This window comes from Natrix helvetica (assembly GCF_964273705.1).
Source record: "Natrix helvetica genome assembly, chromosome: 1".
In the NCBI taxonomy this organism is placed as follows: Eukaryota; Metazoa; Chordata; class Lepidosauria; order Squamata; family Natricidae; genus Natrix; species Natrix helvetica.
Window position 1 is genome coordinate 125,433,555 of NC_138548.1, and position 26,362 is coordinate 125,459,916.

Sequence of the window (26,362 nt, forward strand, 5' to 3'; positions counted from 1 at the left end):
AATTGTAAATTCAGTTTCCCGATTTGCTAGGTTCCTGCATAAAGGAAGCTCATTAGATTGCCTCCCCCCCTCCCCACTTTCAAAAGCGCTCCCTTGCTACCAACGGTTGCAGAACGGTGCACGCTTCATAATAGAAGTCTCGCGTGTTCCAATCCCACCCATGTCACCTCGATTCACGGTCGCTACCAATCCAGATTGGAAAACGCATTGTACTCCAGAGGTGCCAAGCCCCCACACCGAGCCCTGGCTCGGGCACCCAATAAAATCCCGCACGCCTTGCACAAACGAAGCGGGACCTTTAAGTCCCCGCGCCCCCTTTGCGACCCCATTCTCTCCCGAATTCAATCGGGGCTCAGGAACTGAAAAAGGGCCGGGCTCCGCCGACCACCCATTTTCGGCCCGGGGATTGGCTGGGGAGGGAAAGGGGGCGCGGCCGGACGAATGACGGTTGGCGGAGAGGGCGGGACTACCCAGGGTGACACGTCGGACGGCGGCGCCAGCGCCAGCGGCGACTCTTCCAAGGGAAGCGGGAGTGACGTTTCCGCGGTGCTACTCCCGTTCAGCGAGAGGAGGCGAAGGACTGATTCTCTCCCCCCCCCTCCCCGCAATTCTTCTCTAGGGCCGGCATGGAACGGCTGGACCAATAGGCGCTGCTCCTTCAAGGTTCCGGAATTGGGCCGGGCCCACCTCCTCCGTTACTTAGCTGCAGCCACCCCTCCCTCTGTGCAGGACCCCTCTCGTCTCGTGGGAATGGTCCCCGGCTGCCCCGATCCCCACGAGTGCTGTATTGCGGGTTCAAGAGGGATCTCCCTGGTTCTCTAACCCAGGACACCCCACCCACCCACCCGCCTTTCAAGTGCGCTCCTTCGGCTCTTGTTGCTGCCCCCCCTTTGTCCCTTTTAACTTGGTGTCCCCGTCCCCCCCTCCACCTCTGGGTCCCGTCCGGCTTTTGCCTCCGCCGGTGCCATGCGCTTCTCTTCGCTCCTGTCGCTCCTGCGTCCCGTGGGGCCTGTGGTGGTCGGGGTGTCCCTTGGTTTCACGCTTAGCCTGCTCAGTGTCACCTGGGTGGAGGAGCCCTGCGGGCCCGGCCATGGCAGCTTCCGCGAAGGGGGCCTGGAGCAGCATCAGCATCCAGGAGGGCAGGGCAACGCCGCCCGCAAACCCAACTCCGTCTCCGGGGGGCTGGGTACCGAGCCCGAGCAGAGCTGGGAGCCCCGCGTCCTGCCCTACAAGCCTCTGAACCCAGGGAAGGCGACCAAAAAGACCATCAGGTACCTAATGGGCAAGGGGAACTGGGGTGGTGGCGGAAGATGGGTCTAGAACCCAAAGGAGATCAGCGTGTCTTCTCGGTGTAACCTCCACCACTATTTATTTGGCTTGGGCGCCAAGTGCCCCAACAACCTGTAGCCAACCTTTTTTGTGGATCAGCAACAGGTTTAGGCCTGTAGGTGGGTCTGTTTAGTTCTTAGCCTGCCAGCATCAATATTTAAGCAACAGGGTCTGCTTCCATATGACAGCAGTTTTTGGAACTACATCGGAATAGCCCCGCGAAGTACTAGTTAGAAAATGAAGGTTTGAGGTCCAGTTTAGGGTCCCACTAAAACCACATTGCTTAGGGGATTTAATTTTCTGATTTTAATGCATTGGAAACCACTTTGAAGGTTTGAAGTGTCGCAGACTTAATTTTCAAAACAAATGCAGGCAGCCCTCGACTTACGACAGTTCATTTAGTGACCATTCAAAGTTACAGTGGCACTGAAAAATGCGACTTAGGACCATTTTTCACACTTACGACCGTTGCAAGCATCCCTGCGGTCGCCTGATTTGCATTCGGATGCTTGACAGCTAACCCAGATTTATGAGAGTTGCAGTGTCCTGGAGTTACGTAATTCCCTTTTGTGACTTTCTGAAAAGCAAAGTCAGTGGGGAAACTAGATTCACTTAACAACCATGTTACTAATTTAAGGTCTGCAGTGATTCACTTAACAAATGTGGTGAGAAAAGTAAAACGAAGCAAAACTCGCTTAACAAGCTTCTCATTTAGCAACAGAAACGTTGGGCTCAGTCGTGGTGGTAAGTTGAGGACTACCTGTACGTATACATGTGCTTGTGTGTATCCGTTGGCTCTGTTTGGAAGTGGCTGTCCAGAATTGCAGAGTCATAAATGATATAGACATGATTTACAAACCACAGGTAACTTGCTGGCTGTACTATTCATGGACAAAATCAGTATGTCCTGATGCAAACCTTAGTATGATTTGAAACTGGAAATGCTGATTCTTGTCCTGCCCAAAACAGAGAATCATAGAACTGGAAGGGGCCTTGAAATCTTGTAGTCTGACCTCCTATAAGGTCTGCCTATATAGAACATTTGTGGTTGTATTTGTGTTTCTCAGGTCCCATAGCAGACTGCTTTATTAGATAACACAAGTGCATTTAGAAAATAAACAGTATTGTTCTTATTTACAGTAGTATGCATGGCTTTTTTTGCCATTCATAATACTGTAAATAAGAACAAAAGAGCAGGACCTTCAGAACAATGTACACATTTTTAAGAAAATAGGAAAAAACTAAAATAATGAGAAAAACAAAATGTTTCTTAAAGGTGAACTATAGCTATCAGAATTTATAAATATCCTGTCAAAAAAACCTCCCTAAAACCCTACTTGGAGGCAGCTTGGTTTATTCTAGGTTTTTTTTTTACAACTGAGATGCTGCTAGAGAAAAGGTTCCATTTCATAGATCTGCTGACTGGGCCCCCCTTATAATGGGATATGCTATTAAGCCTCAGTGGAAAATTTTAAATTAGGCAAAAGCTAATATGAAAGGAAACTATAGACTCAATGTGGTTAGAGATTTATAAGTCAAAATTAGTAAACAGTGCAGCAAATCAAACTGTGGCATATAACCAGCATGACTAATGATCATTGATAATCTTTTCCTCTGTAAATTTGGCTGAGACTTTTTTAAAGCTATGCAGACTGGTAGTCATCTTACATCCTGGACTAGTGAGTGTCATAGCTTAACTCACCTCTTGAAGGATTGGTATGCTTATAATCATAATTTAGTTGCAGCTTCCTATACGACCGTGATGCCTAGTTTTGAAGGGCTTAGAAGGATTTATGCCTTGTTTTTTAAATGATCCCCAAGATGGGAGGAAAAGTGGGGTGAGGGCAGCATGATACTACAGGGCTATTATTCATATGGTTTTGTTTTTGTTTTGGCAGAGTTGTTCTGTGGTGGTGGGGCTTGAGCTTGATGGATCTCTGCACCTGATCTCCCACAGGAAAGCTTTGGGCTGCACTCTCACTGTTCACAGGAAGTCCTTCTGTGCAGATAGTTTCCTTTAGAAAGAGGTGGGCTAGAATGAGAAGGAGTGCTGATGGCAGTTGCTCCCACAAACTAAGTAGTGTGGCTGTGGCTTATCCTGAGAAGGCTGGAGGAGAGGGCTGACTCATACAACTGTTTGGACTCTTTCAAAATATTCTCAGACAATGGTTGTTTTTTTATATATATAAGATTAATGCAAGGGCGGACAGTAGATCAGGATCTGCTGTTAGGTTTCTGGGGGATTTGCAGGGGATCAGGACAAGTTTCTGATTCCTTGTTTCCTTTAGCAGCAATGAAGTCCCCCCCCCCCCAGTCCTAAATTGTGCTGTAGAATAGTGCCAAAAGGGAAGAAGACATCCAAAGTAGTCTCACCATCCCTTTTATTGGCAAAAGGACTGAACCCTTTTAATACTGATATCCAGAACAAATACTGAGGTGAAGGTTAACTGTCTCCTCAACCTGCTTTACAGTAGTTGGTTGATTTGTGGGGTTAGTAAAAGTGAAGCAGATTTAAGCCTGAAGTCTGCCCATCTTTGGAACAATGAATGTAGAAATAATATGTCAAGGTTTTAGACATTTTGAACATTCTGCAGAAGAAGTGCTTCAGACTCTATTTATTAAGGCATGCAAGCTCCAGCCTCCCCCCTATACACACACAAACACACACACGCACCGCTTTAAAGTCACCTTAAATATGTGCTCCTTTAACTATTCCATTGATTAGAACAGCCCCATCTTTTTTGCAGGTTCATACAGAAGTTTGAACTGCTAATTTAGGTAGTCCTCAACTTGTGACTGGATGCTTAGCAATCATTCAGAGTTACAATGATGTCTCTGGGGACACCCAGTTATGAAGTTGTGATGGTAACTGCATTTTGTGTGCATGGCAACTGGCCCACATTTACAGCAGTGTGCTATAATCACATATCCATGTTTTACAAAGTTTTTGCCCAAAACTGGCATTTACTTCCATTTTTGGCAAAAATCACCCCATAATAAACAATTTGTTCACCTAATGATCGCGGTGCCTAGCCTAGCCTAGTCTAGTCTAGTCTGAAGCACTTTTCCAAATCATATGGAATTATGCCTAGCTCTAATAAACATTTCTATTTTTTTTCAAGCAACTTACAGTATCTATTTATTTCAACTAGATACTATTAATCCCTTGCATTTTACAGATCACTTTCCTTTACTTTTAGTTCATCCATATTGCAGATAGGAAGAACTGACATTGGGAATCAGTGGCTGGCTAAATATAGCTAGTGAATTCATAACAGAGGCAAATGAACAAATGAAGTGCTTTATGACTTGTATTTAGGTCTTTTAAATATTATACAATTTATTTAACTCAGGGGTATTCTTTCGTGATAGACCTTCTCTTGCAGGGACTCTGCATTCCTAAGTCTGTAATCTTTTTTTCCATTTTAACTCTTTTTAAAAATAGATAACTATTACATTTTAAACGAGAAAAATAACTGACAGAAAGTAATAATTAAGATAGAAAAATGAGTAGGAGTTAAAAGAGAGAGAACACAACCAAAAGTGCAGAGAAAAACAAAGAGAAAGAAATATTTGGAAATGGCTTTTGGCTTTCCTTCATAGCAGACAAAATTAGCAGACAAAATTCACATTAAGCTCTTTACAACATAATTTTCATTTTTCTATTATCTACTGTTTGTTTCTAATCATCAAATCCATATGTCTGCTATCTTAAATACTCTGGGGGGAAAATATGGGATAAGAATCATTTCAACTGTCAAAAGGAATACTTTATACTGAGAAAATGCAATTCTCCTGATGCCACTTCCGTTATATGTAGAAATGCTCTAGTTCCTTCCCCCTTCCACACAGCAAAGTGTGTCAAAGTGTGTTACAGCTATAAAGCCTATGACTGTTCATACATCTATTTTGTGGCAAGAAGTAGAAAGGGAAACTAACCGTACCAACAAAATTCCTCTGGTAGACCTCCAGCCATTCCTTATGATTGAAGAATTTACTGCTTATTGAGCAGGAATTGCTTGTCTGTCATTGCCTTAAAGAATAAACAAACAAAAACTGTTTTTATGCAGTGCTGCTCACCTCCAATTAGTACCTTGACTATGTATAGGAATAACTAATGAGGGCTAAAATGCATCTGAGGCATATTTATAGATACATTTCTGACCTGTGGCTTCTGACCACAGAATTGGATAAAAACATTACAGAAGCACCTTTTCTGTCCTTACAAGCTAACTGTTCCTGTTTTATCATGCTTTACTGCCATCAATAGTTAATTGGTTGTGCGGTAGAAACGTTGGAATTGTGCTGTTCCAAAGCCTTAGACTGTTCTGAAGACCATGTGAAATGACTGGACCTTCATTTGTATGTCCCCCCCACCCCCACCCCAAATATATGCACTGATTTCTGGTCTTTTCCAGCAGCCTATACCATGCTGTCACCTTTCTTAAAAGCTCCTTAGCTCTTTGCTCCTGTATTTGCATCTCTATATGTCTGTCAGATGATGGACCAGTATATGTGGGGAATTTGGTGGTGGTGGTGGTGGGAATCAGAGAATATGTATACAGGTAGTTCTCAGCTTATAACCACAATTGGGTCCAATTGGGTCTGTTGCTAAGCAAGACAGTTAAGTGAATTTTGTCCCATTTTATTACGTTCCTTGCCACATTGTTAAATGAATCACTGAAGTTGTTAAGTTAGTAACATGTTTGTTAAGTGACTCTGGCTTCCCCTGCTTTGCTACACTTGCTGCTTGTGTAAAATAAGTCCCTATTGTCCCCAGCAGAGTAGCCGAGTAGCAGAAGTGGTGGTATATGCCTTGTTCATTCAAGAGGGAAAAAGCCAAGCTGATAATTAGATGGTCACCTAGACGTACTTAAGCTCTCTGCATCCGTAGCAGTAGGAGAAAGTTGGCCTGCAGAAAGATAATTTTTGATGCGCCATGTTGGATTGTGCACATCTTACTTACAGACAAACGGCAAAGCTAAAATATGCCTTGCTGTCACCATCCTTGATACTTGGTGTTCAAGGTAACATTGTGCGTATGGCTGCATTGAGGACAATGCCAGTATGGAAGAAATGGGTGCAGGGATTTTCTAAAGCTCAATAATGACTTGGGCATAATTGAAAGGAAAGACATGGTCTTTTAGGCAACTGAGCTGAGAGTTGGGGGGAGGATTTTTCTGGAAATTTTTCTTTTTCCATAAAGGGCCTATTGAAGCCTCTTGTCTCTAGATAGGCTTGTTCTGGCTTGTTCTTGGCACTTACCCGAGTTTGCTTTGAGGAGGGCTGTGGTCAGCTGGGTCCTGAAAACACCTAAAGCAGCATCCCTGCTCATAAGTGGCACTCAGACCAAAGTTTGATAAACGTCATAGGGATGCAATGAAAGATCCCAACGTCTATGTCCTTGATGGGGAACTTATGGCACGTGTGCCAGAGGTGGCACACAGCGCCCTCTCTGGGGCACGTGAGCCGTTGGCCCAGCTCAGCTCTGCCACGCATGCATGCGTGCCTCCCGCTGGCCAGCTGGTCTTCAGGTCTCTGCCACGCATATACAGGGGGCGGGGAGCATGCACAAGGGCGGGGGGCATATGAGTTTGCGTGCACAGCAGACAGGGTGCATGCAGGGGATGTGCACGCATGGCATTTGGGGGGGTTCGCGCATGCATTTGTGCGCACGCTTTGGGCACTCAGGCTGGAAAAGGTTAGCCATCACTGGCCTATGTAGTCTGGACAATCCCCATTACTTTTTGCAGGGATCCTTCCCTTTTGTGTGTAGCAGCCAGAGAAATGTTGGATGATGTTGAGATCACTCTAGTATAGAGATTTTCACGTTGTGGGTGGATAGGTGCATGAAGGAGAATACTGCAGATGGAGGAAGCTAGGAGATTTGCTAATCTGTAGTTGCATGTTCTTTTTGTTTCCTTAATTGTTGCTCAGTTTATTATTTCCTTTCAGTAAAGTGTCAGTTCCTCTAATTATAGAAACATCTGCTCTTCTAAGAATGTTACAGAGGTGCTGTGTATTTAATAAATACTGGTGATTAATTCTACCAATTGCTAGCTTGGAAGGCCATATGACCTTCTGGGAATTAGTCTTCATCACTATATGTTCTCTCTACCTTTCTAACACAGTCTTCCCATTCAGAATTGGCACTTTATTTTTCCATCCTCAATGTGCATAGGATTCTTTATTCCTTATTTACTGACACTGATGATCTGAACTTTTTTTTTTCATTCCTCATCTTTGTTCCTTTTTGCCATCTGCATGAGGATATATAACAACTTGACATTTAGGATCATGCCCTCTGCTGCGTTCAGTTTCTCTTCTGGAGGCCCCAGATTCAATTTCTATGTGCTGGGTGAGATCAGCAACAGGGGTCCAGAGAGGAGAGATTGAATGGGTTGTGCTTCCACAGGAGAGAGCAATGAACAGGAAGTGGAGGCTTTGAATGAGTCTACTGTGACTGAGGTTAGAGATGGGAGTGGCTGGAGAGCAAGGACTTCCTGCTGCATTTGAATTAGAAAACTCTGAAGCTAGTTGTAGAGAAAGGCCATCTGTTTTCCAACACTGTAGTATTAATATTGAGCCAGGTAAATGCTTTCGCCCATCCTTTGCCTGATCCAGTTCCTATGTATTTTCTCGTACTGTGAGGATCAGTAAAACTGTTATAGGAAATCAAATCCCCTGGAGCATGGCAAACAAGAGTTGTACATTCATGAAAGACATCTCATCCTCCTTTCAGAATTCTTGACAGGTTGCTCTGCTTTTTGATATTTTAACAACTCACAACTAAGAAGACAAACCAGCATGATTTTTAAGTCAAAGAATTCACAGCCAACATTTATCAGAACTAAGAGTTGTCTGCTTTCATAAAACGAGAAACGACATTATAAACAGAATTGATTGCCAATATTTTTTTTCTTTTGGTGCTTGAATAAATGAACTCTTAGCAAGTACTGACGAGCTCTTTAATAAGTAGAGATGCTTAGGCATATAAGAAGCTTTTTAAAATTCTGTGATGGATGGTATTAGACAAGTAAGATTAGCTCTCTGACCTTTTTGAAGGATTGAAGAAAAACTAGGATACAAGAGTATATAAGTTTGATTTATTTTAATATTGGCTTGATTTGTATAACATGCTGTTTTTATGTACTTTTATATTCCCACAATATATTCTGAATGTATAAAACTAATTTTCTAATTTTTCCTTTCATTTAGTGATCTTTCAAAATATGGGATAGGTTTTTCCTAATCTCAAACATATTTGGGGGAAATGGACAAACCCAGTGTCAAATCCATTTCTCACCAGAGAAAAAGAGACTTGCCATTGCAGAAATTATGATGGCAGCACAGATTCTTTGGACACTGAATTCTAATTATAACACCCTCCCCTCTTCTTCCTCTCATGTCCTTCCTGCTGTCCTTGCTATATTCAGCTCAACTGGAGATTATGATTAACTCTTTCCAGGAGACTGATTTGGTAGTTGCACCCAATGTCATCTGACATGAGAAGGAAAGAGTACTGTACTGTACTAAAGCAGATTGGATCAGGATGTCTATGGCTTTTGATTTATTTCTTTGGCTGGGATTCTGGCTTATGGTTATGTATACAGTAGTCACAATACTGTACACCAGAGTCACTTGACACAGTAATCATTTACTCCCAACATTTGACAGCAGACAACTTCTGCCAAACATTGTCCTTTGAGGAAATCCCTGACTTGTCTTACCAACAATAATCTCCTTCAGAGAGTGAAAGAAGACAAGATGATCAGCTGTTCTTACTTGATATTAATCAACAGAGATGACTTAGCTGAAGAAATGGAAGTAGCAGGTACACTGGAGGGCAGTGACTGTGTAAGGTTGGAGTTCCTGATTTTAAAAGAAATAGAAAACTGATACTAGTCAAACACATATCTTCACAGGTGGATTATAATAAACTTAGAGCTATAATAGGATTCTATGGGAGGAGAAGCTAATAGGAAAAAGACCTTAAGAAAGATGGGAATTCCTAAGGACATGACATTAGAATGCAGTAACCATATGTCCTTTATTATAGAAAGTAATCCATTAGATTTCTTTAATTTCATTTTCTTAATTTGTTCTTGAATTTCCCTTTGTAAAGCAAAGTTTTACAAATGTTTATATGAGCCTCTTTCAGATTTGCTCCTTTTTCAGGTTTGTCCTTTACTTTTTCCAAGAAAATATGGTCACTGAAGATTGCAAACTATTCTAGTTAAGATAAAAATGGAGGGCATTCCAAAAAGGCCTGTGGGGGCTCTACAAAAAGCTGAATGGAAATGAAAAAGAGGACATATAGGAAGTAGAATGAAAGTCAGTTGACAAAGGGATGAAGTTGAACTGTGTCAGCAAATGAACACCCAGAATAGAAAATGGTAAGAATAACCACAACAAAAAAGACTGGCATAGTAGATACATTCAAAACAAAAATAAAGACTGCAGGAAGAAGGCAAAATGGTACAGATGCGCAGGAAGTAGTAGAAATATTTATCTCCTATTTTAATAAAATCTTCAACAGAAATAGCGTGTTCCATTTTGAAAATGTGAAAAGCAGGGTGAAGAGGCAGGACAAAGCTTCCCATTGATAGAAAATTGAGGCGATACTGCTTGATTTTGAATGACTTAAAAACCTTCCAGGACACTTCCAAAGGTACTAAAGGAGAGATGGCCAAACCCTTTTATAATGTCCCTGAGAAAACCTTGAGATTTGATGAAGTGTCTGATGACTAGAAATATGGACCTTAACTTAAGAAAGTGGAAAAGAAAGACCCAGCAAACTATTGATAGTTGGTCTGACATTGATAATTGGAAAGGTTCTAGATCAATTATAAAGAAATTGACCTGTAAAGATCTTTATTATTATTATTATTATTATTATTATTATTATTATTATTATTATTATTATTATTATTATTATTATTATTATTATTATTATTATTATTATTATACGATTGTATCACAGCGGCCAGTTGATTCGCCGGATTTGGCATTGATTACTAGTCGGGCCCCACCCAGGGGCCTAGGACGTCGTAACGTATTTTCGTAATATACGTGCAGATCCAAGCAGTGCAGCTTTTTGCATTTGACTGATGGTGATTTTGTCAAGTTTTAACTGTTTTAAATGTAATTCCAGTGCTTTTGGAATAGCATCCAGTGTGCCGATTACCACTGGAATTACCACTGCTGGTTTGTGCCATAATCGTTGGATTTCAATTTTTAAGTCCTGGTATTTCGCGACTTTTTCATGTTCCTTCTCCTCAACTCTGCTATCACCTGGTATTGTGATGTCTATGATTGTAACCTTCTTTTTCTCAACCAGTGTGATGTCTGGTGTGTTATGCGCTAGTACTTTGTCTGTTTGTATACGAAAATCCCACAGGATCTTGACCATCTGATTTTCGGTGACTTTTTCAGGCTTATGTTCCCACCAGTTTGTTGTTGTTTTAATATTATAATTTTTGCACAAATTCCAGTGGATCATTTGTGCTACTGAATTGTGCCGCAATTTATAATCAGTCTGCGCGATTTTTTTTCAGCAGCTGATCATCATTATTATTATTATTATTATTATTATTATTATTATTATTATTATTATATTTCTGTATTATTATCAGGCATTTATTTATTTATTTATTTATTTATTTATTTATTTATTTATTTATTTATTTATATTTGGTGCTTCTAGACCGCCCCCTCTCCCAAAAGGGACTCGGGGCGGTGTACAGTCCATAGAAAATATCACAAAATACAATAAAAAAGTTAAATATGTACAGTTTGGAGGAGGTTAAAATGCAATTAAAAGAACTGTACAAAGCTATATAAATACAAGTTTTAAATCCCTAAAACAGACACCACAAATTAAAAAAACCCTAAGATAACCAGATAATAATACATTTGCCAGGAGGGACAGTTGTACTTATGCCAGGCCTGCTAATCGGAACAGGTGAGTCTTCAATTTTTGCCGGAAGGAGCGGAGGTCAGAAGTGGTTCTAATGTCGGGGGGGAGGTCATTCCAGAGGGTTGGGCCCATCACAGAGAAGGCCCTACTCCTTGGTGTCGCCCGTTGGCATTGCCTGGTGGACGGCACCAGGAGAAGTCCCTCCCTGTGTGAGCGAATTGGCCGCAGGGATGTATGTGGGAGGATGCGATCCCGCAAGTAACTAGGTCCCGTGCCATGGAGCGCTTTAAAGATGGTAATCAGCACCTTGAAACGCACCCGAAAAACCACAGGTAGCCAGTGCAGCTCGCGCAGGAGAGGTGTTACGTGGGAGTACCTCATACTCCCCATCACAGCCCGCGCGGCTGCGTTCTGAACTAACTGCAGTCTCCGGGCGCGTCCCAAGGGCAGCCCCATGTAGAGAGCGTTGCAGTAATCCAGGCGGGACGTCACCAGCGCATGAGTGACCGTGCGTAGGGCATCCCGGTCCAGTAGGGGGCGCAATTGGCGCACCAGGCGAACCTGGTGGAACGCCCCCCTCACCACGGCTGCCACATGGTCATCCATTGACAGCCGGGCATCAAGGAGGATGCCCAAATTGCGCCCCCTACTGGACCGGGATGCCATCAGCATGGATTGACCAAGAACAACTTTAATCTCATTTTTGAGATGTAATCTCATTTTCGATTGGTAACTTTCTTAACTGAATGTGGGTATATTGTGGACATAATCCAGAACCAAGAGGGAACTAATTTTCAACAGCAGACATAATTGTGCCACTCTGTTCTGCGCTAGTTAGACCTATCTTGAACACTCTGTTTAGTTCTGTGCTATGCGCTTTAAAAAAGGAATTGGGCAAAGAAATAGGGGACTGGAAATTAAAACCTGTGAAAATAGATTAAAGGTACTGGATATGTTTAGCCTTGAGAAAACATCAAATACCCGAATAAACAGGAAGATCAGAAATTGTTCTCTTCTTATTCCAGAATATAGGCCATAGAATAGCAGATCTAAATTACAGGAAGACAGATTCCAATTGAATGCTAAAATATCCTGCCTTATCGTAAGTGCGGTTTACCAATTACCTTGATCACTAATAGGCTTCTTTTTACTTAATATGTTCGAATAGAAGCTACATAACCATCTTTCTGGGATTTTGGATTGCTACACTGGTGTGTGCGTGTGTGCGTGTGTGTGTGTGTGTGTGTTACATTTGATGGCCTAAATGGCTGCTTCCAACTTTATGATTCCAAACTACGTGGCACTTTACAAAGTCATTTTTTTTGTTATAGAAACTGAATGTAGATATTACTGTGGCATTGCTGTTATGCTGGATAGTTCATCTTGGATGAGCCCTGCTTCCAAAACCTGAAAATGGATTCACGTTTCCTTAGTGGAAAGAATTATATGGAAAAGTGAACCTCATGGAAAAGTGAGAGTTTTTTTTAGATGAGAAATGAGTAAAGAACTTTGAGGGCAATAAAATTGCTCTCTGGTAAGTTCTGAGGTTTGCCTAGCTCCTTTTTCGTCTTTGGGCTCTCATTGCTAGAATTATAATTGGATCCGGTGGCCACAATCTGCTTGTTCCAGATTGTGTATGCGATTCACAGTTGTTTGCATAAATCAATAGGCTCCAAGTCTGTTTACTCTTGGCTATTTGTGTCCTTTTCCAAAGAGCAGGGCTAAAGAGTTGACATTCTTTTACTAACTTGATTTGACCCTCTGGGATATTATTAGTCCTTCCCAGACAGTGGGACCCCCTAATGCCCTCCAGACTCTGACCTGTTACGGTCATCACCTTGTTCGTGGGTTTCCAAAAGAGGCTCCTCTGATAGCATCTTATTTGAAAACAGATACTTTGCAACATGTTGAAAAGGTTTTTTCCCCCCCCTTCTTTACCCAGCACTCAATAGTTAGCTGGTTGGAAACATCTACTGTATTTAATTGGAGGGAGCCCAATGTTTTAACGCATCACAACATTCTGAAACATTGCTACAAACATAGTGATGTTTAGCATTTTTGTAAGCATAGTACAGTGCTTGTTGAATCAAGTAGGATTGTAGCTTTTGCTAAACTGCAACAGGTTGATGTGATGTGATGTAACTTATGTATCCTTTAAATCAGTTAAATTGACTCCTGGCCCTGGCTGGACCACTCCCTATAGTTTTCTTGGCAGCATTTTTGTAAGTAGTTTGCCACTGCCCTCTTCCTAGGGATGGGAGAGAGTGACTGTCCCAAGTAATCCAGCTGGCTTTGTGCCTAAGATGGGACCAGAAACTTTCCTGGTTCCTAACCTGGTGTCTTTAACCTGGCTCTCTACTTATTGAATATACAGCATTATTACTGATGAAGCAACAATAATGTACATGGTATTTTACAGAGTAGGATAGCCAAAAGTATGAAGCCTTCCTCCACACCTGGGAAGTGAAGCTTCCAGATCAGAAATGTGATGATGGGAAGAGAAAGAAGATAGAACGCAGTGGGAGTAAAGATAACAGGGTATCTGTGAACCTGTATGTAGTACTAGTATATGCAATAACAAGAGTAAGTATGTCTAAATGACCATTGCTTATTGGGAAGGAGCAGCGTGTGGCTGATTAAGTGGTGAAGTGAATAGGAGCAGGTCACACAATATCAGTTCATTGTGAATTGCATTTACTTATATAAAAGTTAATGTGTATATGGTTGCAGTACATGGAAATTGCTTTTTTTATAGTTTAGGCATAGGGGTTATGATTTTTATATAAATACAGAAGTCTCATGAGTTTTTCCCACTGAGATATCATCTCTTGTTACCTTCCTTGGTTGGGTGAAGATCAACATGATTTTCCTCGACCATATGGAGCCTGTATTTTCACAGGCATTCTACTGTATATGCTATAACTGCAGCACCAAAATAAGAGCTGATTTTACCTTACGCAGATTCTTCTGTGCATGAGCAAGTAGGAGTGAAAACAGTGGATCTTATGAAAAAACTTGAGTTTGAGGTCTCCAAATATGTCCATTGTCAGTGCCTAACTTCCACTAGGTGGTGCCTATTCTTCAAATATCCTGAAGGTGATTAGTAAAATAAGCAAAACATTTTGTCCTTTAAACATCCCAACCTTCAAATGCGATTCTGACCTTGCTGGTAAGATAGGAACAGGCTATTTGGCATTGGATCTCTTCTTATATCATTGGAACAAAAAATGTTAGGGGCATTTGGGACATTTTGATAATGAAACTGTTTGCACATCTTTTAGAGATTGGCCAATGGCTATGAATTGCAGGGCTGAGATGCCCTTTCCTCGATTGGAAAGGTGTGATTGTGGGCAGAGAGGAGCCTTAACTGTCTTGTTTTCTTTTTCCTTTTTCATTTCTTCTGCATTCCCTCTCCTACTCCTGAAGGACCCGATATATCAGCACAGAGCTGGGTATGCGGCAGCGTCTCTTTGTGGGTGTGCTGACCTCAAAGAACACGTTGAACTCGCTGGCCGTGGCAGTGAATCGTACCCTCGGCCACCGGCTGGAGCGCCTGATCTACTTCACAGGCACCCGGGGCCGCAAGGTGCCCCATGGCATGACGGTGGTGACGCATGGAGACGAGAGGCCCATATGGAACATGTACCAGACTGTCAAGTATGTGATAGACCATTACCTGTCTGACTTTGATTGGGTGTTCCTGGTGCAGGATGATACTTACGTTGAAGCCCATCGGGTGAACCACTTGGCCTCTCACCTCAGCATCGACACTCTGCTCTACATGGGCCGACCCGAGGAGTTCATCGGTGGGGACACTCAGGGACACTACTGCTACGGGGGCTTTGGTTACCTGCTTTCCCGAGCTTTGCTCCTGCGCTTGCAGCCTCACTTGGAAAGTTGCCGGAACGATATCTTGAGCGCACGCCCTGATGAGTGGCTGGGCCGCTGTATCATCGACTACACGGGAGTAGACTGCGTGGCGGAGCAGGAGGTGAGGATTTCTTCCCTCTGAGGTGGCCGTGCCTCGTTTCCTCCTCCTGTGGGGAGAGCTTGGCCTGTGCCAAGTCTACTTTTGAGAAGAAGGAAAAAGAAGGGAAACCCTTTGCTTTTATCCCAGGAGGCTTCAAATAGGAGAATTCTGATATACAGTTATCAGATATTTCCTATTCAAGTTATCCTAAAACCTCATTTGGGCTTTCAGAATCAAAGAGAAAAATGGGTTGGAAAAATGGGATTTTTTAAAAAAAGAAATATATCTATGAATCATTTTGAGACTGGAGATGCTTTTGCTGGTGGAACATGTTTCCTGCTGGGAGCTTTTCACTGAGGGAATGTTATTTAGCTGTTGTTTTTGTAGCTCTAACTACTGTTTTAGTTCGGGCAAAACTTTTCTTTCTGGGTAAAAGGGATCCAATATTCTGATGCTGCCTCTCATTGTAAGGAGCCCTTGAGACTTAAAGTAATTAGTACTCTTTCTGTTCCCAGTGAGAGCTAATTTTTTTTTAAAAAGGCACATTTTAAAAACCGTTCAGTTCCATCTCATCCCCAAACTAAGGAGTCCAATCCAAGAGCAGGATGACTTGAACCGCGGTGAAATAAGCAAAAAAGAAAAAAAAACAAGAATATTTTGGGCATTGGATGTTTTTATTCAAAGAAGGCAGAGTTCAAAGATCAGAAGTGATTTGAGAGAAGAGCATGTTATGAAATACGTTCTTGGTCCTATCTGCCCCCCAACTAAAAGCTGAGCTTCTTCAGCAATCTTTCCTTTTGCTAGCAAAACACAGAGAGAGGTGCTAGTTAGCCTCTGGGTATATTTGTTGGAAAGGCTGAATTTCCCGACTGATGTGCTTGTTTCCCTCTCCTCTGCCAGGGCTTACGCTACCATTACTTTGAGCTTGGGAAGAACACAGACCCTGAGAAGGAGAGCGATCCGCAATTCAATGCTGCATTCGCTGTTCACCCAGTGCTGGACCCTCTCCAGATGTATCGGCTGCACAGACATTTTGCTCGTGTAGAGCTGGAGCACACTTATCAAGAGATCCAGCAGCTACAGGTAAGAGGGCCAGACTTTGACATTCTAGGACTTTGAGCAGCTGATCCAAGGGTCCCTTGACTCCTTTGACACATGCCTGTTTTCATTCGGCTGCCACCTTAATTTATCAGAAAAAACAGTCATGTTGAGCAGTGCCCATAAGAGAACATTCTTCTTTAACCTGGTGGACTTCAGCTTCTGGAAGTCTTCACCTAGTGTGCCATTTTGTGGAATTCTGGGCATTGGAATTCAACACCGTTGGGGAGAATTATAATCAAAGCTACTTCCCCTCTCACATCTGTTAAGATCGAAGTAGACCAACTGGCCCTTGGTCAGATCTCAGGTTCGCTTGGTTCCTTCTAATAAGAAGGAAGAAGAGAAAAAGAGAAGAACAGAAGATGTTGGGCTATTGAAACAAGACAAGAGAGAAAATTTGTGCCATCCATTTCTGGCTCTGGTTCTGGCTTCGATAAATGTTGGCTGTCCTGCCCTCTTTTCCCCCGCTACTGAAAATGTATCTTCTCTAATGTGGGCAATATCAATCTGCTTTATTTTTTTGAACCCAATAGCATGTTGGAAATAAATTATTTATAGAGCTATCCACTTATCTGTTGTCCAGTAGCAAACAAGGTAATCCTTAGTTAATTACAACAATTGGGATCTCTTAGTAGCCACAATTCTGGCACTCCCAGTTGCCATTGTTAAGCAAATACCCGTAGGTCATTAAGTGAGGGCATCATGTGGTCTCTGTTTGCAACCGCCTGCTGGCTTCCCCACTGATTTTGCTTGTCAGAACCGACAAAGTTGCAAATGGTGATCACGTGATGTGGGAATGCTGTAACAGCTGGAACTCTGAGGACCTGTTATAAGTATCACATGTTCAGTACCATCGCTCATTTCAATGGTCACTGCATAAGTGGTTGTTAAACAAGGACCCTCTGTAATTCTTCAAAACTGAACAAAAAAGGACCAGATTTAGCATGTTAAAGCAATACTGAGTTTGAAAATGATCTGGATCAGGCTGGGGAGAAAGGAAATGCAGAAAAAGTCCTTCCATGGATCCTTGCGGGAGAGGCAGTTGGGCAGCTGCTCAAAATGTCGCCTTCTCTTCCGATCTGAACCCATTTCCTCCTGTCTCCGTATCTGGAGTGAAGCTGCTATGAAGTGGCTGGAAAGAATTCCAGAAGCCACATTCTACAGGCTTGTTCTTTGCAAACAAAGGATATTGAGATCTATATTTTCTTGTCTGCTTCTTAGCCTTCCTTATCCCCTGCAACCTTCTCAACTCATTAAGCAGTACAGTTAAAGAGATTATTTTAGTCTTGAGTGGCACGTCGGTAAATTGATCTCTATGTTCACCAGAGCTCTGAATTCTGAATGGTTGCTTTTGAAATATAGGAGAAAGGGTCAGATGTTGAAGGAAAATATGGGGTTTATTTACATGCTTATGGGCTTCATCTTTCTCCTGACCACCATTCCTCGCAAAAGCCTTTTCTTCTATTCAAATTACATTTGATAACAAAATAGCCGAGATGGAAAGGACCTTGAAGGTCTTTTAGTCCAGCAGTTCCACAATCTTTCAGGCTTGGCAGGGGATGGTTCTGTGTGGACAGCAGGCGTTTGCGCTTGTGCCCATCGCTCACACAAATGGAGCTGCACGTGTGCTCACCAACAACTTGCACGACCCGGTTCCCAATGGTCTTGGAGTTGGAGACCCCTGTTCTAGTCCAACCCCCTGTTCAAGCAGGAGACCCAATATAATTTCAGACAAATGGTAGTCCAATCTCTTCTTGAAAACTTCTAGTCATGGAGTGCTCACAGTTTCTGGAAGCAGGTCATTCCACTGATTAATTGTTCTAATTGTCAGGAAATTTCTCCTTAGTTCTACCTTGATTTCTCTTCTTGATTAGGTTCCATCCATTGCTTCTTGTCCTGCCCTCAAGGGCTTTGGTGCCCTCTTCTTTGTGGCAGCCTTTCAAATATCGGCACACTGCTATCATGTCACTTCTAGTCCTTCTTTTCATTAAAATAGACATACCCAATTCCTGCCACTATTCTTCATATATTTTAGCCTCCAGTCCCCTAATCATCTGTTGCTCTTTTCTGAACTTTTTCTAGAGTCTCAACATCTTTGGAGAAAAAGTTATTATTCTTGATTTCCAGGGATAAATGAGTAGGCAGAAGAAGGATTAACCTTCTCCCCCCTCTGCCCCCACTAAGCAGGCGTATAGTGAACCAACAACTTTGATTCTCTGATGGACCAACAACATGCAGTTGATATTGGCTTCTGAAAGTTTAGATCAGGGGTATCAAACTCACGGCCAGTGGCTGGATGCATCATGCGCTGGCCATGCCCACCCCCAGTTTAGCAAGGGGGGGGGGAAAGTTGCAGTACATCATGTAATGACAAGGTGACACCATGAGTTTGATACCCCTGGTTTAGATATATTTGCTGACACTTCACTAGGGGACATGTTAGTTCTTTTAAAAATGTGCAAATTAAAAGTGTCTTACCTAAATAAAATAAGAATTTCCCCCCATCATTATTTGTCCCATTGAATCTTACTGTGTGTATTCTTATAGCAGTTTCCTTATTAGAAATTTGGCAAAGGAAAAATGTAGAAGTTAGCTTGCTTCAGGAAAGCTGCCAGATGAGTCCAGACAGGAGTCTGTTGTTGCTAATTTCACTGCTGAGCCTAGCGCTGGCTCCTAAAATTAATCTTGACTCATAGTCTGCAACTGTGAATTCTAGAAGCAAAGAAGTTTTTGGCGTGACTGATGCCTTCATAGCTCTGCTATTAATCTTTTAGTTTATGTAAAACCAGCAACATATGAAGACACAAATACAGCCTTGCAAAATATGGAATCAAGACATTGTCAGTTGTAATACATCATGTTTCATTTAATAGTATTATACTAATATTTTTCGCTATTACAGGTTTTCTTTCATTCTTTCTATTGCTGTGAATTAATATAGGAGTCTGCTGCCCTGGGTTCTAATAGATATTTAAGTGATTTATTTCTATCACGTCTCCACTATATTTATAAACAGTTTCATATAACTCATGTGGAGTCTTTCGAGCAATAAAAATGAAAATACATTTTAAAGTAACTGGACAAAAATAGAGAAAGGGGAAGAAAGAAAGAAAGCTTATCCTTTTAGGGAGGCTGTTTTCAGCGGGGAATAGAAAGAGAACCTGCTGCTTGGATGAATTAAGTCTTTGAAAACTTCCTGGGAAGGAGGCATGGCTGGTATTCAGTTGTCACCAAGATAAGGTGTAATCGCTGACCATTGGCTGCTATCTGAGTAGATAAACTACAGGGGTGACATTTTTACTCTAAATAATGAAAGGGTCTGGAGACTAAATCCTAGAAGAAACCGTTGAGGAAGCCAGGCATGGCTAACCTATTGAAGAGAAGGATTAGGGGGACATGATAACTATCTTCCAGTACTTGTAGAGCTGTCACAAAGAAGAGAGAATTGAGTTATTCTTATTCTACAGGGCACCAGAGGGCAGGACAACAAGTAATGGATAGAAGCTTGTCAAAGAGATCCAACCTAGGAGAAATTTTCTGACAGTGAGACCAATTAATCGGTGGAATAGTTTTCTTCCTGGGGTTGTGGATGGTTCATCACTCGAGGTTTTCAAGAATAGACTGGACAACCATTTCACTGGGATGGTACAAGGCTCCTGGAAGTGGATTAGAAGACTCCTGAAGTCCCTTCCAGACCTCTGATTCTGTAATTTATTGTGTCTGCTCCTAACTAAACGAATCTGCTAAATTTAATGATTAGAATGTATTAATTGGGCAGTTAACAAAAATCCAAACGCTATGATCTTTTCCCTGAATTTTGAAAAATAGCTTCCAAAGGGTAATAAATACCATTGTAAACTCCCTCTGGGAAATGTTGTGCTAATCTCACTCATGACTTGTTGCAGAGTAAGATACAATTTATGGGTCATTCTCCTCCTGTTTTAGATTTGGGACTCTTTCTAAGCAGTTAGCAAGTAAAAGGGGAGGGGAGGTTGCCGCATTAAAGGATCTTGAAGTTCTGTCGCTAATGCTGCATCCAGTCTGTTCAGGGAGTTTTTAATGTCTAGACCAACCATTTGACAGAAATGTACACCCAGAGGATCGTATAATAGTAGAAGCAAGTACGTCGTGCAAACTTTGATGGCGGAGCTGAGCCTCGGGCCAGATTAAATTGGAATTATTTTTGAGGAATCACTAATTTGACACGTGCATGCCATCATAATAAGCATTCAGTAGCTAATGTGGCATAAATTAAATGCAATATACCATAAAAAAACCAGACAGTGGAATTTTAGTGCCGTGGAATTGAAGACCTATAAAAGGAGGCTTGGCTTTAAGGCTTAGTGTCTCAAAAATCAAAGCCTCCAATGTTGTTCGCACTGCAGGAGATGGCGGAAGGCTTCTGCAGACTTCGATGGATGTTTCCTAATGAAGGTGCTACTTAGAAAAATGGGCTGTTTGGGCCTCGTGGAGGTTAAATGATTCCTAATTCGTACTCAGTACCATGTTTTTTGGAGTATAAGACGCACCTTTTTCCCTCAAAAAAGAGGCTGAAAATCTGGGCGCGTCTTATACACTGAATACAGCATTTTTTGCCTCCCGAAGCCCCGCCCCCTTCACCAAAATGGTCATGCATTGCCTTTAGGAGGCTTCTAGAGTGCTCCTGGGGGCTGGGGAGGGCAGAAATGAGCAAAAAACGGGCCGTTCTTTGCTCAGTTTCCCCCCCCCCCAGCCCCCAGGAACACTCTAGAAGTCGCCTAAAGGCTATGCATGTCTTTTCTTTGACAAAAAAATGAGCTATTTTTTGCTCGTATAAGACGCACCTTTTTCCCTCAAAAAAGAGGCTGAAAATCTGGGTGCGTCTTATACACTGAATACAGCATTTTTTGCCTCCCGAAGCCCCGCCCCCTTCACCAAAATGGTCATGCATTGCCTTTAGGAGGCTTCTAGAGTGCTCCTGGGGATTGGGGAGGGCAGAAATGAGCAAAAAACGGGCCGTTCTTTGCTCAATTTCCCCCCCCCCCCAGCCCCCAGGAACACTCTAGAAGTCGCCTAAAGGCTATGCATGTCTTTTCTTTGACAAAAAAAACGAGCTGTTTTTTGCTCGTTTTTGCCCCCCCCCCCTTCCAGGAGCACTCTACAAGCCTCCTAAAGGCTATTCATGCCCTTTTTTGGAAAAAAAATGGGCCCATTTTCGCAAAAAAACAGTCCGTTTTTGGGAGGTCTGCAGAGTGCAAAAACTTTTTTTTAAATTTGCCTCTTCAAAATCTTGGTGCATCTTATACTCTGAAAAATACAGCTGTTTCTTTTCCTGCCCAGTTGATTACAAAAATCAAATGTAGACATTTGTCCTCAAGACATCAAAAGATGACAGTTAACTATTTTGACCATTGCTCTTGGCTGAATGTACCTTTCCCTTCCATATGTGAGTAGTCTAGGCTGCAGAAGCAGACGGACAGGCCACTGCCAGGAAAATAGTAGCTCACGGAAGCAGAATTAAACAAAGCAAAGATTGAGGCTCAGAGAATGAGAAGAAAGTGGCCCGTTCTCACATTTTGTCATTGGGCATTTAAACAACACACATTGATTCAAGAAGCAACTATCCATACAGACCAGCATGGCTGGGATTAAACTTTGAGGTGATTTGTATACACATTGGATAAATTAAGAATGAAATTACAGCCTGCAGACACATAATCTGGACCACATTTTCAGTCAAACAGCAAAGAAGAATTGTGCTGTGTAGGCATGAGTTTTCAATGCAAACATCCCAGGCTCAGTCAAGGCAATTCCAAAAGGAATAGAAGTTCTAGTAAACAGGATAGAGTTATAGAAAGTGATTTGGTTTAAGATTCTTTATTCTAAATGGCTTCTTTTTAGGCCCTGGGGATAGAGAGATTGCTATCCCCAGAATTGAGCTCTGATTGTGGGCATGCTGCCACCAGGTGGCAGAACAGCATAAGGTTGCAACCCTGTTGTTTTCTGATCCTCCTTTCCTGCTATTAAATTCGGTGGCCATTGTAGGAAGTGGCTTTCAGTCTGGGAAATCTGAATTGGAGTCGGTGTGTAGACTTGGGGAAAGACTTCACCTGTCAGCCTTTTCTTCCCCCTCCTCTAGCAACAAGTTTGGGGCAGGGCTTAGCACCCAAATCAGTTATGAGTGAGGTCTGTCACTGTCCATTGGAATCAGCATGGTTATATCCAAGTCTTAGGGCCCTTAGCCGAGAAAATGTTTCTGAACTTACCTTAATTTTCTTACCTTGTTTTTGCAGCTGGAGATCCAGAATACCAGCAGCCTTTCTGCAGATGGGGAGCTGAGTAGCACGTGGCCTATCGGCATTCCTCCGCCTTTCCAGCCAAAGACCCGTTTTGAGGTGCTTCACTGGGATTATTTCACCGAAGAGGCGGCTTTTTCCTGTGTGGACGGGGCCCCCAAGTGTGAGCTCCAAGGGGCAGACGCAGCGGACGTAGCTGACGTGGTTGCCGCGGCCGTAGAAGAGCTGAACCGCCGATACCAGCCGGTGCTCCATGTGCGCAAGCAGCAGCTACTGAACGGCTACCGTCGTTTCGATCCTACCCGGGGCATGGAGTACACCTTGGATCTGCAGTTGGAGGTGGTGACCCAGAAGGGGCACAGCCGTTCCTTGGTCAAACGGGTGCATCTCCTGCGCCCTCTTAGTGAGGTGGAGATTATCCCCATGCCCTATGTAACAGAAGCCAGCCGCGTCAATGTCATCTTGCCCCTGACGGCCTCAGAAAAAGACTACGCCGCCCATTTCCTTGACATCTACGCCGCAGCAGCCTTTGAGAACTCTGAGAATGCCGTGTTGACCTTCCTCTTCATCTATGATCCTTTCGAAGCCCAGAAGGTGGCTCAGAATGATGTTTTTGGGGGTGTGAAAGCTCACATCACAGAGTACGAGCGGCGCCACCCTCAGGTGAAGATTCCTTGGATTAGTGTAAAGACGGATGTGCCCTCCCAGATTAAGGTGATGGATATCATCTCAAAGAAGCATCCGGTAGACACGCTCTTCTTTGTGGCCGGAGTGAGCACCGAAGTCACCACTGAGTTCCTCAACCGGTGCCGCATGAACACAATCAACAGCTGGCAGGTCTTCTTCCCCATCCATTTCCAGGGCTACAACCCCACCATTGCTTTCCATAACCAGCCTCCCCCACTTTCTGGCTTAGACCTCGTGCGCGATGCCGGCCATTTTGATCGCGAGGTTTTCAACGAAGCTTGCTTCTACAACGCTGACTATATGGCGGCACGCACCCGGATGGCAGCCGACGCGCAGGACAATGAGGATCTCCTGGAGACCATGGACATCTACGACCTTTTCGTCAAATATTCCAATCTGCACGTCTTCCGTGCGGTTGAGCCTGCCCTCCTGCAGCCCTTCAGGCCCCAGATCTGCAATCCCCGGCTGAGCGAGGAGCAGTATCATCGTTGCGTGCAGAGCAGCTTGGAGGGCCTGGGCTCCCGGTCCCAACTGGCCATGGTGCTCTTTGAGCAGGAGCAGGGCAACAGTACATGAGGCCAAGCTCTCCCCTGCCTCTCTCAGCCCATCCGCTTCCCTTCGTTCACTTCCCGACATGGCAGAGGAGAGCTGACAATGACTGCTTAGGCTCTGAACCTCGGGTGTCCTGGCTGGCTTTACAGATGGCACTGGGGATGGTGGAAGAGAATGGAAATGGGCGGTGTCCAATCCCACCCCAGGGCTGTCTTTGCTCTGTTTGTTGAGGAGACCTCTCTCCCAGGCGACAGGGGTCGGCAGGCAGGATGGCTCGGGGCCCAGTTCCTGCCTGGTGGCTGCCAAGACAGCTAGGAGGGTTTTCAGAAACATCAGCAAAGATGGGGTTGTGTTGGTGTGGAGGAGGCTGTGGGCGTCTGGTTTGTGGGACCACTGGGGACGCAGTGCTAGCCAGCCCCTCAGGATTGCTCGGTTTGGGGAGCGACTGAATCAGTCTTCTGGACTTTGGTTTGCAGCTGCTCATTAAGAGGGTGGGAGGGCTGAGGGATCCCTGTCGTATTCTACTTGTCCCGTGACACTCTTTATGGAAACCACGACTCGGGCTGCTTTAGCCGCTGCTTAGGATCAAAGGGGAAAGGGAACGGTCGCGGCTCTTGCAAGGAGAGCTCAACTGCCCCTTAGGTCAGGCTGGTTCTGGCTCTGAGGGGTCAAGCCCCATTTCTGCCCTGGCCTGCTGCCATTTTGTTTTCTGCAGGTGGCTGTCTCGCAGCCTGACGCCCTTGCCCAGAACTCGCAGGGGCATGCGTTGGGCAGCCTGGCATTGGATCAGGGAGCTGGCAAGCCCAGAATGGAGGGAAGAGATGGAGTTTGGCTTTCCAGTGGGATTATATTTAACGGGACTTCAGCAATTAAAAAAAAAAAAAACCTTACATTTTAATAAACTGGAGTGAAAAGCAAGGTGCGTGTTGATAATTTTTCTGTGATGGCTCTGTGTATATGGCAGAGGGAGAGAGAGAGATTGTGGAGCAGATGGGGACTATTTATACAATGGAACTTCTGGGAAATCAGCATGTGCTCCCTAAAACTGAAGAAGAGCAGCTGGATCTTTTAAATGAAAGAGCCCGAAAAGAACAGCTGTGGAATTAGCATCTTAGGTTTTACTGTATGTCTAAAAGTACGAAAAAACAGATAAAACTAACTGCTGCCTATAAATCCCAGTCACCCTTTGGCTACGCTGCTCCAATTTTATAGAATATTCTCCAAGCCTATTATTTCCTGTTGGAGAATAGTTATCGATAAGAGTCTTCGTAGTCGGTGGGAAAACTAAAAATGGATTTGGAAGCTCAGCTGAAACAGGAAGGTGAGTCCGCAAAAGAACCTGTGGGTGGAAAAGGAAGGTCATAGCAGGAATATGAAGGATTGGGTAGAGGAGAGATGAAGACACCGGAGCTGAAGGAAGAATACTCACAAGGAAAGTGTAGGGCAGGGGTCCCCAACTCCCAGGCTGCGGCCAACTACCAGGCTGTGGCCTATTCGGAACTGGGCTGTGTGAGTGACTTGCTGGAGTGTGTGTGCACACTCAACTCAACTTGCGCGAGTGGCGGGCCGGTGGGTATTCATGCACATCCGCGCTGGCCTGCCACTCATGCAAGTTGAGCTGCATTCATGCACGCCAGCCTGCCACTCGTGTGCACGCCCTGGCCCTCCACTTGCATGGCTCAGCTCCCCCTCACCCCACTCCGGCCAGGCGGGTCAGCTGCAAAGGTTGGGGACCGCTGCTGTAGGGGATTTCCAGATCCCACTTTCAGACATGCTGCAGTGGAACATCTGGGAATCTCAGGAGGCATTCGAAGCATCCCCATGTTGCCCAACATGAAAGCGTAAATGTCAGTTTAGAAGTGCCACTCCTGTAAGCTTCCCCCCTCATACACATTTCATAGAAATGCATGACACTTTCTTTGGATTTGGGGAACACGTGCACAATACTGAAGTTCAATAAGGGAGATTGCATTTTTCATAGCCTCTTTTGGGTGCTGCTGTGGCTTTCCTGCTGGTGAATGTCTTGTTCCAAGATTCTTTAACACAGCGTTTTAAAGCTATACATAATCTAGGTTAATTGTCGAGAGCTTGCATCCATATATAGGGGGAATTAAACAAGGCCATTGATCAGGGCGCAGAATATCTTAAGATCAGGGCCGGAGATAGAACGGAATCGGTGTTATTCAGTGCCGTAGTGTAGAAGTCACAAAATTAGATTTTTCTTGGAACAATTTTGCATGCTGGAAGGAAAGCTGCAGCTCCCCCCATATGACCACAGATGCTCTGAATACAGTTAAGAACCTGCATTGCCAGCAAGACCAAGTTGTGTAGGATATATGAGAATAAAGTCTCCTTTTTTACTTGGCTTGACTCTTGGTGTCTTCGTAGAGACACCCAGTCATTTTTATGCCAATAGTAATGAAATAGTTTTCCGCTGTCTTCTCCCAGGATGACTTTTAAAGAAAAATACCAATCTAGCTTATAGTTTTGATATTTTCTGGTTGTCTCTTTTGCAAATACCAATCTAGTCGA

At 43.6% G+C, this 26,362-nt stretch overlaps 1 protein-coding gene across 1 annotated transcript; it reads left to right on the top strand.

Moving 5' to 3' along the window:
• The first annotated feature begins 467 nt into the window (after nt 1-467).
• CHPF (chondroitin polymerizing factor) lies at nt 468-24,748 on the top strand. The gene is made up of 4 exons (XM_081934167.1): nt 468-1,271; nt 14,675-15,239; nt 16,119-16,301; nt 22,589-24,748. Exons 1-4 carry the CDS (start codon nt 967-969, stop codon nt 23,852-23,854), a joined length of 2,319 nt encoding a protein of 772 aa, XP_081790293.1. The 5' UTR covers nt 468-966; the 3' UTR covers nt 23,855-24,748.
• Nucleotides 24,749-26,362: the final 1,614 nt, after the last annotated feature.

Bases quoted from the DNA above. Each gene is read 5' to 3' on its own strand.
- CHPF (XM_081934167.1), top strand. From the start codon at position 967: ATGCGCTTCTCTTCGCTCCTGTCGCTCCTGCGTCCCGTGGGGCCTGTG. The intron at 15,240-16,118 runs GTGAGGATTTCT...CTCCTCTGCCAG, and splicing joins ACTGCGTGGCGGAGCAGGAG to GGCTTACGCTACCATTACTT. The intron at 16,302-22,588 runs GTAAGAGGGCCA...TTGTTTTTGCAG, and splicing joins AAGAGATCCAGCAGCTACAG to CTGGAGATCCAGAATACCAG.